The following is an 11,458-nucleotide window of genomic DNA, read 5'->3' as shown; positions in this document are numbered from 1 at the left end:
GTCTGCAGGGCCCTGTGCCTCCCTCACAACACCATCTCCTGAGGTAGATCATCTCCTGAGGGTACCCACCCTTCACAGACACCCTGGGGACAGTGCGAAGACAAGGGCAAGGTGCCTGGCCTACATGGCGGCCCTGGACCTGCCAGGTGTCTTTGGCAGCTTGTTCTAATTTCCAGGAACAGGGGAAAACACCTCCTGACAGTCTGAAGCCGCGTTTGAGGGGAGGGGCCGGGGGGGTAAGCCCTTGTACCGTTAACGGCGGTTCATCCCACACCAGCCCACGGTGACAGCCAGCATTTAGCCGCCGGCAGTTATTTTCCTGCTCAGGGCACGCAGGAGGGGAAAGGGACCTTCACCGCCCAGGGGCGGGGCTGTTGGGGGCTGAGAAAGTGGATTAAGAGATTTAATTGGAGGGGCTGGGGTGGGGGGGGGTGGAAACGTGCCCGACTCTGCGCCGCCATCTTGAAGGCGTCTTCCCGCCCCCCGGTGGACTGGCAGCGCCGGGCTGGCTCGCCATTGGCTGTCTGGTGAGACACACACACCGGGGGCGGTGGCGGCGGCGGCGGCACAGCAGTATCCTCCTGCCTGCCCGCCCGCCCGGCCCAGCGGCGCCCCTGGGACCGGCGCGCCGTGTTGGCCTGACCGGGCCTCGGCCAGCGCGTCCCCTCCCGCTCGCCCCCGGTGTCCGGCTGCTCGTTGGCCGAGGCGTGTTGAAGCCCCGGGCGGAGGCAGTGCGCCGGGGCAGCCCTGGAGCAGGCTCTGTAGCTGGCCAGGGGTGGTGTGGTGATGCGGATACCTTCTGGCTTTCGTCAAAATTTATGGTTCAAACCCGCCTTAACTGGAAAAATACCACTTAGAGTAGTTTATATTGTTGGGTCCAGTCACAGTAATTTATGGAAATTAGTAAGCGAAAGTGTAAAACTTCTAAGTTACAGGACTGGCCTGGCACTGAGGGCCTGATTCCCTCAGGCTCCACAGCAATGGCAGCCATCTGCTCCTTCAGCACGGCGGTTGGGTGTGGTGGTGCCCTGTTCACCCACACCAGCTCAGTCTTCAAGAAAGTGGGAATTGACTCTCAGTGTCCACAGGATCATAGAACCACAGAATGGTTTGGGTTGGGAGGGACCTTAAAGATCATCCAGTTCCAACCCCCTGCCATGGGCAGGGACACCTCCCACCAGACCAGGTTGCTCAAAGCCCCATCCAGCCTGGCCTTGAACCCCTCCAGGGATGGGGCAGCCACAGCTTCCCTGGGCAACCTGTTCCAGTGTCTCACCACCCTCACAGGAAAGAATTTCTTCCTGAGATCCAGTCTAAATCTCCCCTCTGTCATTTTGACGCCATTACCCCTCATCCTATCACTGTGATAATCATTACAATACTACTATATTGACACCTTGTGACAGTTGCTGGAATCACAAGGTGCAAGTCAGGACAGCCTTTGGGTTTAGGAGTTACACCAAAACTGCACACAGTAATATGTAGTAGTTGTTATGCTGGCAAGCCACAACAAATGTAATGTCGTGGAACAGCTCACACCTGCAAGGAAGACACTGTCGTAATTTTTGAGGTTGTCAGAATCCATAATAGCCACCTTCCCTAGCAACAGCATCTGTCAACATATTGAAAATGCTGTCCTGTAAGAAAGAATTAAAAATAACATCATTGTCCAAGAGTAAGCACATAAAATCATAGAATTGTCTAGGTTGGAAGGGACCTTTAAGATCATTGAGTCCAACCATCAACCTCACTCTGATAAAACCCATCACTAAACCATGTCTCTAAGCACTGTGTCTACTCATCTTTTAAATACCTCCAGGGATGGTGCCTCCACCACTTCCCTGGGCAGCCCATTCCAAGGCTTAATAACCCTTTCTGTGTAAAAATTTTTCTTGATATCCAGTCTGAACCTCCCCTGGTGCAACTTGAGGCCATTTCCTCTTGTCCCATCGCCTGTGACTTGGGAGAAGAGACCAACTCCCGCCTCTCTACAACCTCCTTTCTGAGAAACTGAAGCCCTGCCACCCATGCACTTGAGTGAGATTTACTTTGCCCTCATGATGAAGGGGAAGGGAGTATAGCGCAATTTTGAAATACAGACCAGATTTTTTGTGTGTGTGTTTGTGCATGTGCATTTGATTTTTATTAATTCCCCCCCCCCCCAATTCTTTTACACGCTGTACTGAATAGGTCACAGGGTTTATTGTTGTAGACTTACAAGTCGGAAAAGTCCTCAAGCCATTAGTCTGGATTGTTGGAACCTTGCGGTCCTTGGCAGGTAGCTTGCTCTTGCGTGGTGCTCCTGGAGTCTTCCTCACCCAGAAGGATCAGGTCTCCTCTGGTTGTCCTCGTTGTTCAGTTGTGATAAAAGGCAGCCTGTATCCACTGTGCATGTTTTTGAACCCTTGGGACAGTCGCTGGAAGTTTTTGTAGAGGTTGTATATTTACTTACTTTCCTGAGAGCTGTTGACACACACACACACACACACACACACACACACAGGTTGAGTAAATCAGCTTGTCAGAAACTCAATTAAAGATAAACACATAAAAAAAGAAAAAGCCAAACTGGAATAGGTACGTGCTAAAAGCCCTTTTTGTGACAGGTGAATCTGTGGCATAATCCATGTTTCCTTGTAGCTGAGGGGTTGCAGAGAGACGGATTCCCACCTGTCCTTAAGTTTAATCCTTGCATGACGTGCTTTGTTAACTGGGATGCCCGCATCACCACGGGATGGATTTGGTGCTACGCCGTGTGTTTACGCTTCCCACAAGTGGAAGGTGGAGCATCCTAGGATGAGGCGAAGGGAGAGTCATTCCCTGATACTCCCAAGTTTCTTCCTTCGTTAATTCGTTGGTTTGGCGCCTCGTTGGGAATCTTGTTGCTACTTTTAAAAGGCCATAGCAGTTCCACGATTGTGCCTTGAAGGGGCTGTGTGCTTCAGCTCGGGTGCTTCCGTAGGAAGTTTATTTGGCGCCGCTGGGCTGCAGCGTGCTCTCTTCGTAAGGAGGCACTGGGTCTGGAGAGAGCTCAATGTGAGCTTCGTCCATGGAAGTCTTCATGGTGGCCTCCTCGTAGGACGGAGGCAAACACACAGTGAGGAAGGTGGCGTCAGGGAGCAGCGTGGAGTAGTGGAAACTCTGTTCGCTGTTCCAGGGCAGGACGGAAAGGAAATTGGACACGTCGTGCTCGGGCAGGGCCTCGGGGAGGTCGATGCTGAAGATCTGACCCTGCGGAGTGGGGCGCTGGCAGCGGCGGTAGAGGAAGAGCAGCAGGAATGCCAGGAAGAGCATCATGGTGGCAGGCAATATGATGCACAGAAAAGGTTCTATGTCGTCTTTGGTTGAACTTGGCTGTTGTCTGCTCTGTAATTAAAGCAAATAAATTAAAGCCTGCTGGGTTCCTGGAGACCTCTTTAATCGAAGAGAAAATACACCTTCTCCACCTTCCCCTGCTATCACCTCGCTGCTGCTTTTCCAAGGTGCTTTCTGTCTGCGTTAGTGGGACTCGAGCAGTACGTTTTGCAGGCTCGTGAGTTGTCACATTCTATCTGCTGGTCCATTAAAACAAAATACTTTGTCAACTAGAGACCAAAGGAATGGAGAAGTTGTGAAGAGAGGTGGGTTTCTAGGAAACACTATCTCCATGGGTGGAAAAAAATGACAACCTGGAACTGTATGTATTTCCGTATAAGATTTTATTGCTCTTGGATTACTCACTGGGACCAGTCCTCTTTGCGAGAGATTGGCTAAGCTTTTAAAACTTGGGAGAACACTGAATTGCAGAGGAATAGGGTTGGTGATCCACCATCTAGTGTTGTTTCCTCCTATTTGGAAAACTGGACTGTGTACTATAAAGAACAAATATTACGACAACTATCCCTTTCTCAGGACCTGCTGCCTACAATACCTGTTCTTTGGGCTGTTCTACCCTTACAGGCCAGCCCCAAATAAAACATGGAGTGTCAGGACAGCCTGGACTGGGGCTCTTTCTTGAGCCTCTTCTGCCAGCTATCCAAGAATCACTTTCCCTGCTTAAAATCGTGGAACTTGTGGTGTGAGAGTAATAGCAGCTGTGAGGATTCGGTCAGCATAATCTCCCGCAAAATGTAGCACAACAAGCCTCTGTCCCACAGCTTTTGAATTGCACTGCAGCGTTAACAGGAGTTAAAAGATATGTATTTTTTTTTAAATTAACATTTGTGCTCTTCTGTTTTATTAGCTTCACTTGTAAAATTTAATAGGTCTTATTTCCCGTCTGACTTTATCCAGCTCTAGCTTCTAATAACTGATTCTCCCCCCCCACTAGGCTAAACTCTGAGTTAAAACCCAAACCCTAAAATGTTGTTTATTATCAACTCGCCCCTTTTGTAAGTACTTACGGACTGTAATCAGGTGGCTTTTTCACATTTTCATAGTGAGACTAAACAGGTCAATGGATTAGATTTCCTTTATTCTGAACAAAGGCGGCTTTTTAAGCCAGGAGAACTCGAGTGGTTCTCTCCTCAAAGCATTTGGAAGGAGGGATGCAAATGGGCTGCTGGAGGTAATGGCTTTGTGGAAAGGGCCAGTAACTCCAGCGCCCCCTCCTTAGTCTACAATAACTTTCTCTGCTTATTATTCTTCCAAGAATCACAGTCACTCTTTTAGCTACAAGATCGCACTGTAACTTACGGTCAACTGATTATCTACCAGGCACTTGTTACCTCTCCAATTCTTTGTGCTATTATGCAATTCTTAGTATGTGGTCATGCCTAAGAAAAGGTTTTGGCTTCTAACAAATAATGTAGGGAAGACTTCTGCTTTTATTTTTTGTCTGAGGCTGAAGCCATTAAAGTAATTTTAAAATACATTGAAACTATTGAGGATTAGCTATTAAGCTTTATTTTTTTCCCTTCAGCTGTCTCTTACCACAAAAATGCCTACTAAAGAATTATCTCGTATTTACCGATCATTTCTTATTAAAGAGTTTCTGGCAGTACAAGCTGTTGTCTTACCTGATCATTAAATGAGCTGCAGGAAACAGCAGAGTTGGAAGAAGCTGTTCAGCTATTATTCTAATGCAGGCGTTAAATCATCTTTCAAAAATGAGGGGGTTTTCTTAAAAATGTTTGTTACCTCTTTATTATTGTGTCTTGTGAAGTGCATAAAACACTTCACAGGAAAAATGAGAAAAAGCTTTCAGTATTATGTTTGTGCACTGTATATATTGAGACTCGCTGATACTGTTATGTTACAATACTTTTATAATAAATATTTAGAAGAGCTGAGCTTATATTGGGCAGTGTTACTCGTGGTCGGTGAAGATCATGGATCATTTTTGTGATCCAAGTGTAAGTTCTGGGTTTAGTTTGTAGGGAACTGGCTTTCAGTTGGTTTGAAGTGGTTTTCTTTGTGTCTGCGAGTTGTGCACTCTGGTGGGTGGTTGTGAGGAGAGAGGGTGAGATTGCCAGCATTTTGATTCTACCCCTCTACTCCGCTCTGGCGAGACCCCACCTGGAGTACTCTGTCCAGCTCTGGAGTCCTCAGCACAGGAAGGACATGGACCTGTTGGAATGGGTCCAGCGGAGGACCATGAAGATGATCAGGGGGGCTGCAGCACCTCTACTACGAAGACTACAGGAAGGCTGGGGAGGGTCTGTTTACAAAGGCCTGCAGTGACAGGACGAGGAGCAATGGTTTTAAGTTGGAGAAGGGGAGATTTAGATTGGATATTAGGAAAAAGTTCTTTACCATGAGGGTGGTGGAACACTGGAACAGGTTGCCCAGGGAGGTGGTTGAGGCCCCTTCCCTTGAGATATTCAAGGTGAAGCTCGATGAGGCCCTGGGCAACCTGGTCTAGTTGGGAGTGTCCCTGCTGACTGTGGGGAGGTCGGACTAGATGACCTTTGGAGGTCCCTTCTGGCCTGGACCAATCTATGAATCTATGATTCCTATGTGAGACTAGTAAAAGCTATTTTGAGAATGGTGGGGCTCCTCTCTCACTGCACCAGCCCCATTCTCTTTGCAGAGGAAGGAAAGGGAAAGGGCTAGTGATGAACTGGGCAGCAGGGGAAGGAGAGATCAAGCTTGAGGGAAGGAATTAACAAATGGTCTTGGGTCTCAGGGGAATACTTTGCTCCAAAGGCTCAACGAGAACCTAGCAGTCTTGAGTCTTGTAAAGAAATATGTAAAATATATTGTTGTTGGAGGGTCCAATTTGCATTTAATGGTAAGAAAATGGAAGAAAAGAAACTATTTGTAGTATGAGCTAGCTCAGATGGCCACAGTCTGTGAAGCAGGTATGAAAGGACAACCTAGATTCCTTTGGGTGTCAGCATGGTTACTGGGCTGAAAACTTCCCTTTTTTTTTTAAAAAAAAAAAAAAAGCCCTTCAAGAGTAACCTATAACATTGCTTCTAAAGTTGCACATCCAAGCCCCTCAAGACTGAATAAATGCCAGTGTTTCGTAAATCTGTGAATCTTGAATTTGATCCATGATACGCATCATTTTTAATGGCGTTATTGTTTACAAGGCGCCTACTCTAGGGCTGTGATAGGTTGCTTAAGGCAGAAGATGACGGCACCTCAGGGTAATGTGGTGCAGGATACGTAGAGGACGTAGTGACTGAGTCGGGAGACTGGGGGAAGAGAGAGTTTGCTGGTTGGGGACAGTGAATGCTCTTCTGGGGAGCTGCATTCCCGTCTCTGCTGCTGAATTCTCATGGGGGGGACAAGATGGTTCAGCTGAGGGGTTTGCGGTGGGTTATTTGTTAGTTATACCTCACTCTGAGTGCCTGGGTTGAGATCCCTGGGTCTGGTCTGCAGGAATTCTGCATCCGTGTTGCGGTCTCTGAAGGTGAAAGAGCGGTGCCTTGAGCCTTTATTAGTACTTTATTACACTAAGGGATCTGGGCAAAAATGACACAGGTGGTTACGATACTGCCTCCTGCCAGACATTTTATATGGACTGATTTTACATTAATATGTAGTTCAAAAAAGCTGATTAACTTCTTGTAGGTACATCCAGATATATATCGGAAGTATTGGGAGAGAATTGAGCAGTATTAGGCTTTATTTTTCTGGGGTGGTTTTGTGCCCGTTTCTGGGATGAGTGGCTAAGGGGCTACTGAAGGATGTTACAAAGATCTTGACATTAGGACTTGGCAAAATCTTATAGGCATAAAAACCCAGATTATACAAACCCCAGAAATAATTTTAATAAAATGAAACAAAGGTCACTTAGAAAAAAAAAAAAAAAATTGCTCTGAAGTTTTGAACTAAAACTAAAGTTTTTGAACTAGAACTAAAGTTCTGAACTAAAACTAAAACTAACTTCTTCCACTGAGGCTCTAAAATGAGAAAAGGAACCAGTGTGTACAGGTATCGGAAATAACTGCCAGAAGTGGAAAATTAAATGGTCTACAAATAAAACTGAATTTTCAGTAACTGAAATGGAAGTGTAAGCAAATAAACCAACTTCAGAACATATATAAAATAAAATCCTCTGGATTTTTACATCTGGAATTTCCAAACCAAGCTTATGAAGCGACTGAGGGAATTATTGGTAGTGTTTTATTGACTGGTTCACTGGCGGTTGGCGTGCCCTGCCTGTGCCATCCCAAACTGCTATTGTCGGGTTTTAATTGACAAAAATAAGACTCCCGACTTCCAACATGAAATAAGCTACAGGCACATAAATACAGGGAAAATAGCCTTTATAAAGAGAAAGGCAGAAAAGGGCATGGGGGTAGAAGGGATTATGTTTCTAGAAAGGCCTCTATTTTCCCAGAAGTGATGTTTTTAGTCGGATGGTGTGGCTGTTGGAGGCTCATGTTTATTCTCTTCATTTATATCTTTGGAGGGACTGAAGCAGACGGTCGGTTTTCCAACACACTGAGCACAGACTAGCAGTAGTAAAGCTTTTCATTAGTAATCTGTCTGTCTACATTATTCATTTTATTTTATTTTATTTTTTTTTTTTTCAACATGCTGAGCATGTCCAGTTGCCAGCTTAAAGATTACGTGACCCATATCAGTTCAGATGAGCTTCGACTCGTGCCTGTTGGTAGAGGAATGAAATGCAGAGCGCAGCCCAGTTGTGTGGCGTTTCCACGATGAGTCATGGAATGGCTTTGGAATTGAACTCTCTGTGTAGACAAAAGAAGCCCAGTACCTGGCTTTGAAGGGAATGTATTTGGCCTAATAAGGCCAAACATGAGTTTAAAGAAAGCTTTTGTGTAAGGATAGCAAAATAAACTTTGATTTTTCTTACTTAAATTCCCATTGAAGTGATTGTTTGATAGGTACTAGGATTTATTATGTTGTTAATGCTTTGCTAGGGTACTTAGAACTTTATTAGAATTATTTTTATTCATATAGCCCGTATTTATAATAATATCTTTTGAATTTCAATCAGGAAACTGATACTTCTGAAATGTTTTAAGTGGATTTGGAACAAAGTCTGCTTTGGAGTCATTAGGCTGTGGTCCACATATAGGTGCTTTTCCAAGCTCCGTCCTGTTTCTTAGAGCTGATTCATTATTGCTTGTAAAAAGCAAAAACCGTATAACTCTGGCAAATAGAAAAACATTTTGATGTGTTTTTGTATACATTAATAATGAGACATAATTTTAAAGTGAGCCTAGGTTTACACTGAATTTTCCAATACTTGTTAGACTGTGACTCTGGTGATGCTGTTTGTTTCTGGCTGTCGGACAAAACCAGTCTCCAGGTGTGAAGACATTGCAATTTGAACTCGGGCAATGTTACCAATGAGGCAAGCTTTGTTAAAATTTTAGAAGCACTTAAAAACTACTTTTTCTCCTGTTTTGGCACCCCCCACCCACCCCCATTCCTATCCCCTTTTATTTCACAACAGCACACTTGGTATCTCAGCTCAGTAGCGCGGCCAGTTCATTTGCTAATGCTACTTGACTCAGACACTTACTGGGGGGGATATATGTGCACCTTAAATTATTACTTCTGAGCAAAGAAGCCCTTTCCCTGTATCCCAGATAGAGCCAGAAAGGGCAGGCTGTGGGTTTTTTTTATCTCCCAGGGCTACTTCCCTCCCCCACTTGCCTGTGTGTGATCCTCTCCCGCAGAAGTAATCAGTGCGCAGCTTAGGGAACAAGAGTTCATTGCTGGCTGCCACTGACTCTTAACATCTGTGGAAAGGCTTCACGGGACCGGATCCAAAGCGTAAATGTGCAGTTAAAAGAAAAGGAAATCAAGGAATAGCAGAAGGCATTATGCTTAGAAGAAATAATTAAAACTTCTTTACCTGCCACTCCGGCGAGGCTTTTCCATCTAATGTTTTTCTTTCCCCACAAATGTGTTTAAAACAACTTAACAGCATTAAATAAATGCTCTGACTCTAGGTAACGGAGCAGTGCTGCTTTGATACGTCCCGAGACCCAGGTATTTACTCTGTGCTACACACCGAGGCGTTACACAGATGAACACACACACACACACACACACACACATGTACGCACGAAGTCAAAGGATGCGCCACAGGGATGAACGGGGGGGTACAGACCTGAAGCTCCGTTTCCAGCAGCGGCCCCCCCGGTTCACTGTTGAGCCAGTCGTAGTTTCCCCTGTCGGCGTGTCCAAATTTTCTCCAGCTGCTGCCCAAGAGCCACCTCATGCTGTCATTAATCTGGTCTTCTGCCTTCCTGCCTCCACCTCGCTTCGCCGCCCGCCACTGCGTCCCCGCCTCCCGGCCTCCACCCAGCTGGGATGCTCTCGGGCTAATGATCCCTCTTTAAACCATAGCCCGTTTAGAGTGGAAAAGAAAAAAAGAAGTTAGACATCCCCTCCCTCCCTCCTTCCCTCCCTCCCTCTCTCCCTCCCTTACTCCTCGGGAAGCAAACAGATCTCAGAGCCGCCCTCCACTTCCAACTCAATCTCTCTGGATTTGCTTCCGTGGCCTACATTACCAGCAAAGCTGGCATCAGGTACCAGGGAGCCGGGACTGATAGCGCTGTGATTGGAGCGCTCCCTGCATTAGGATTATTAAAAGGGGAATTTGCACGCGAATCTGAGCCCACATGGTCATGACTCCGTGTGGATAAATAACCCTCCGTATTTAGGCACCTAATAAATAAACACTTTTCCCAACAAAATACAGTAAATAAGACCCGCGCTTGCGTGTCGGGAGCTGGGGTTGCCCCTGGGTTACACAGCGCGAGGAGGAAGGGCGACCCAGGCAGGTTTTTTTTTCCTCCCTGTTGCTGGAACGTACAGTAAATAGTGGGGGCGGTTTCTGGGTAGAGAAGCAAGGACGCAAGGCTAAATGCTGCGCTGAATTATTTAGCGGCGTTAGGATGTAGATGTTAATGATAAATCCAGAGAGAGGGCTCTGCCAGGAAAGCTTTGGTCACCGAGAGTAAACGATGGCTTTCAGGAATACCGAGTTGCCAGTTCAGTTAAATGAGGAGTCGTTTACAGCTTTCTAGGATACACCTTGTTAAATGGCAGTTGTTTCCAGCGGGAAGCCTTTGTGCTGTTTATCCAACAAAGAAAAAAATAATAAAAATAATGTCAGTGATGTATGTTAACCTCTGAAGGGAGGAATATTTAATCTGAGTTGAAAATTCGATCAAGGTTTAACCCTTACTGAAAAGTCGGAGGTGTCTTTCTGCCTTGGTGGGAGCAGAGGGAGAGGCTGTTGGTAGTACCCCATTCAACTGTGGTATATTTTGCATGGTTTCTCCAGGCTATCCTGTTCAAGCAAAAGTTGTGTTCGGGACTGATGATACAAAATTGGGGTCAGAATTATAACCTCATATTTCTTGCTTGAACTTCCTTTTGTCAAGTCGTCTTTTGAGCTGATGGCTCCCAGAAAATTGCAGGTCTAATTGGCAGCTCCAACAATGGCAGTTGTAAGTGCCAGCACTTGACACTTCTAATGAGATGACTCTGGAAAAATCTGGAAGGCTGGCTGTGATCCCCACGACGGCAGGAGGGATTGACCCTGCAGGTGAATCTGGGCAGTGGGAAAGAGAGGAGATTGTTTGATAAATCAATTTTGTTACCCAAAGTTGCCATGTAAGCAGTGGATGGGGAGCAATAATATCAAATGAAGGGTTGGTCTTGGTGCTGAAGTAGCCGCATTGTTCACCGGGAACCAGGCCCTGCTCTTGCTTCTGCTGAGGAGGGTCCTGGGTGAAGCTGGAAAGGTCACCTCAGCAAAGCCTTTGCATGCTTCTGAGAAGACTACTCCTTTCCTGGGTGCCTCGCTTGTCATCTTGGAAAGCGCTTTATAGAATCGTAGAATGGTTTGGGTTGGAAGGGACCTTAAAGATCATTGAGTTCCAATCCCCTGCCATGGGCAGGGACACCTCCCACCAGACCAGGTTGCTCAAAGCCCCATCCAGCCTGGCCTTGAACACCTCCAGGGATGGGGCAGCCACAGCTTCTCTGGGCAACCTGTTCCAGTGTCTCACCACCCTCACAGGAAAGAATTTCT

At 46.3% G+C, this 11,458-nt stretch overlaps 1 protein-coding gene across 1 annotated transcript; it reads right to left on the bottom strand.

The window, feature by feature from the left end:
• Positions 1–2,967: 2,967 nt before the first annotated feature.
• SMIM28 (small integral membrane protein 28) lies at positions 2,968–9,634 on the bottom strand. The gene is made up of 2 exons (XM_074144401.1): positions 9,524–9,634; positions 2,968–3,366 (listed from the first exon to the last, which is right to left on the bottom strand). The coding sequence occupies exons 1-2, from the start codon at positions 9,632–9,634 to the stop codon at positions 2,968–2,970; spliced, it is 510 nt and encodes a 169-aa protein (XP_074000502.1).
• Between the last annotated feature and the right edge of the window lie 1,824 nt (positions 9,635–11,458).

Source organism: Numenius arquata, chromosome 2 (genome assembly GCF_964106895.1).
Source record: "Numenius arquata chromosome 2, bNumArq3.hap1.1, whole genome shotgun sequence".
Classification (NCBI taxonomy): domain Eukaryota; kingdom Metazoa; phylum Chordata; class Aves; order Charadriiformes; family Scolopacidae; genus Numenius; species Numenius arquata.
This window is presented reverse-complemented; position numbering and strand designations above follow the sequence as displayed.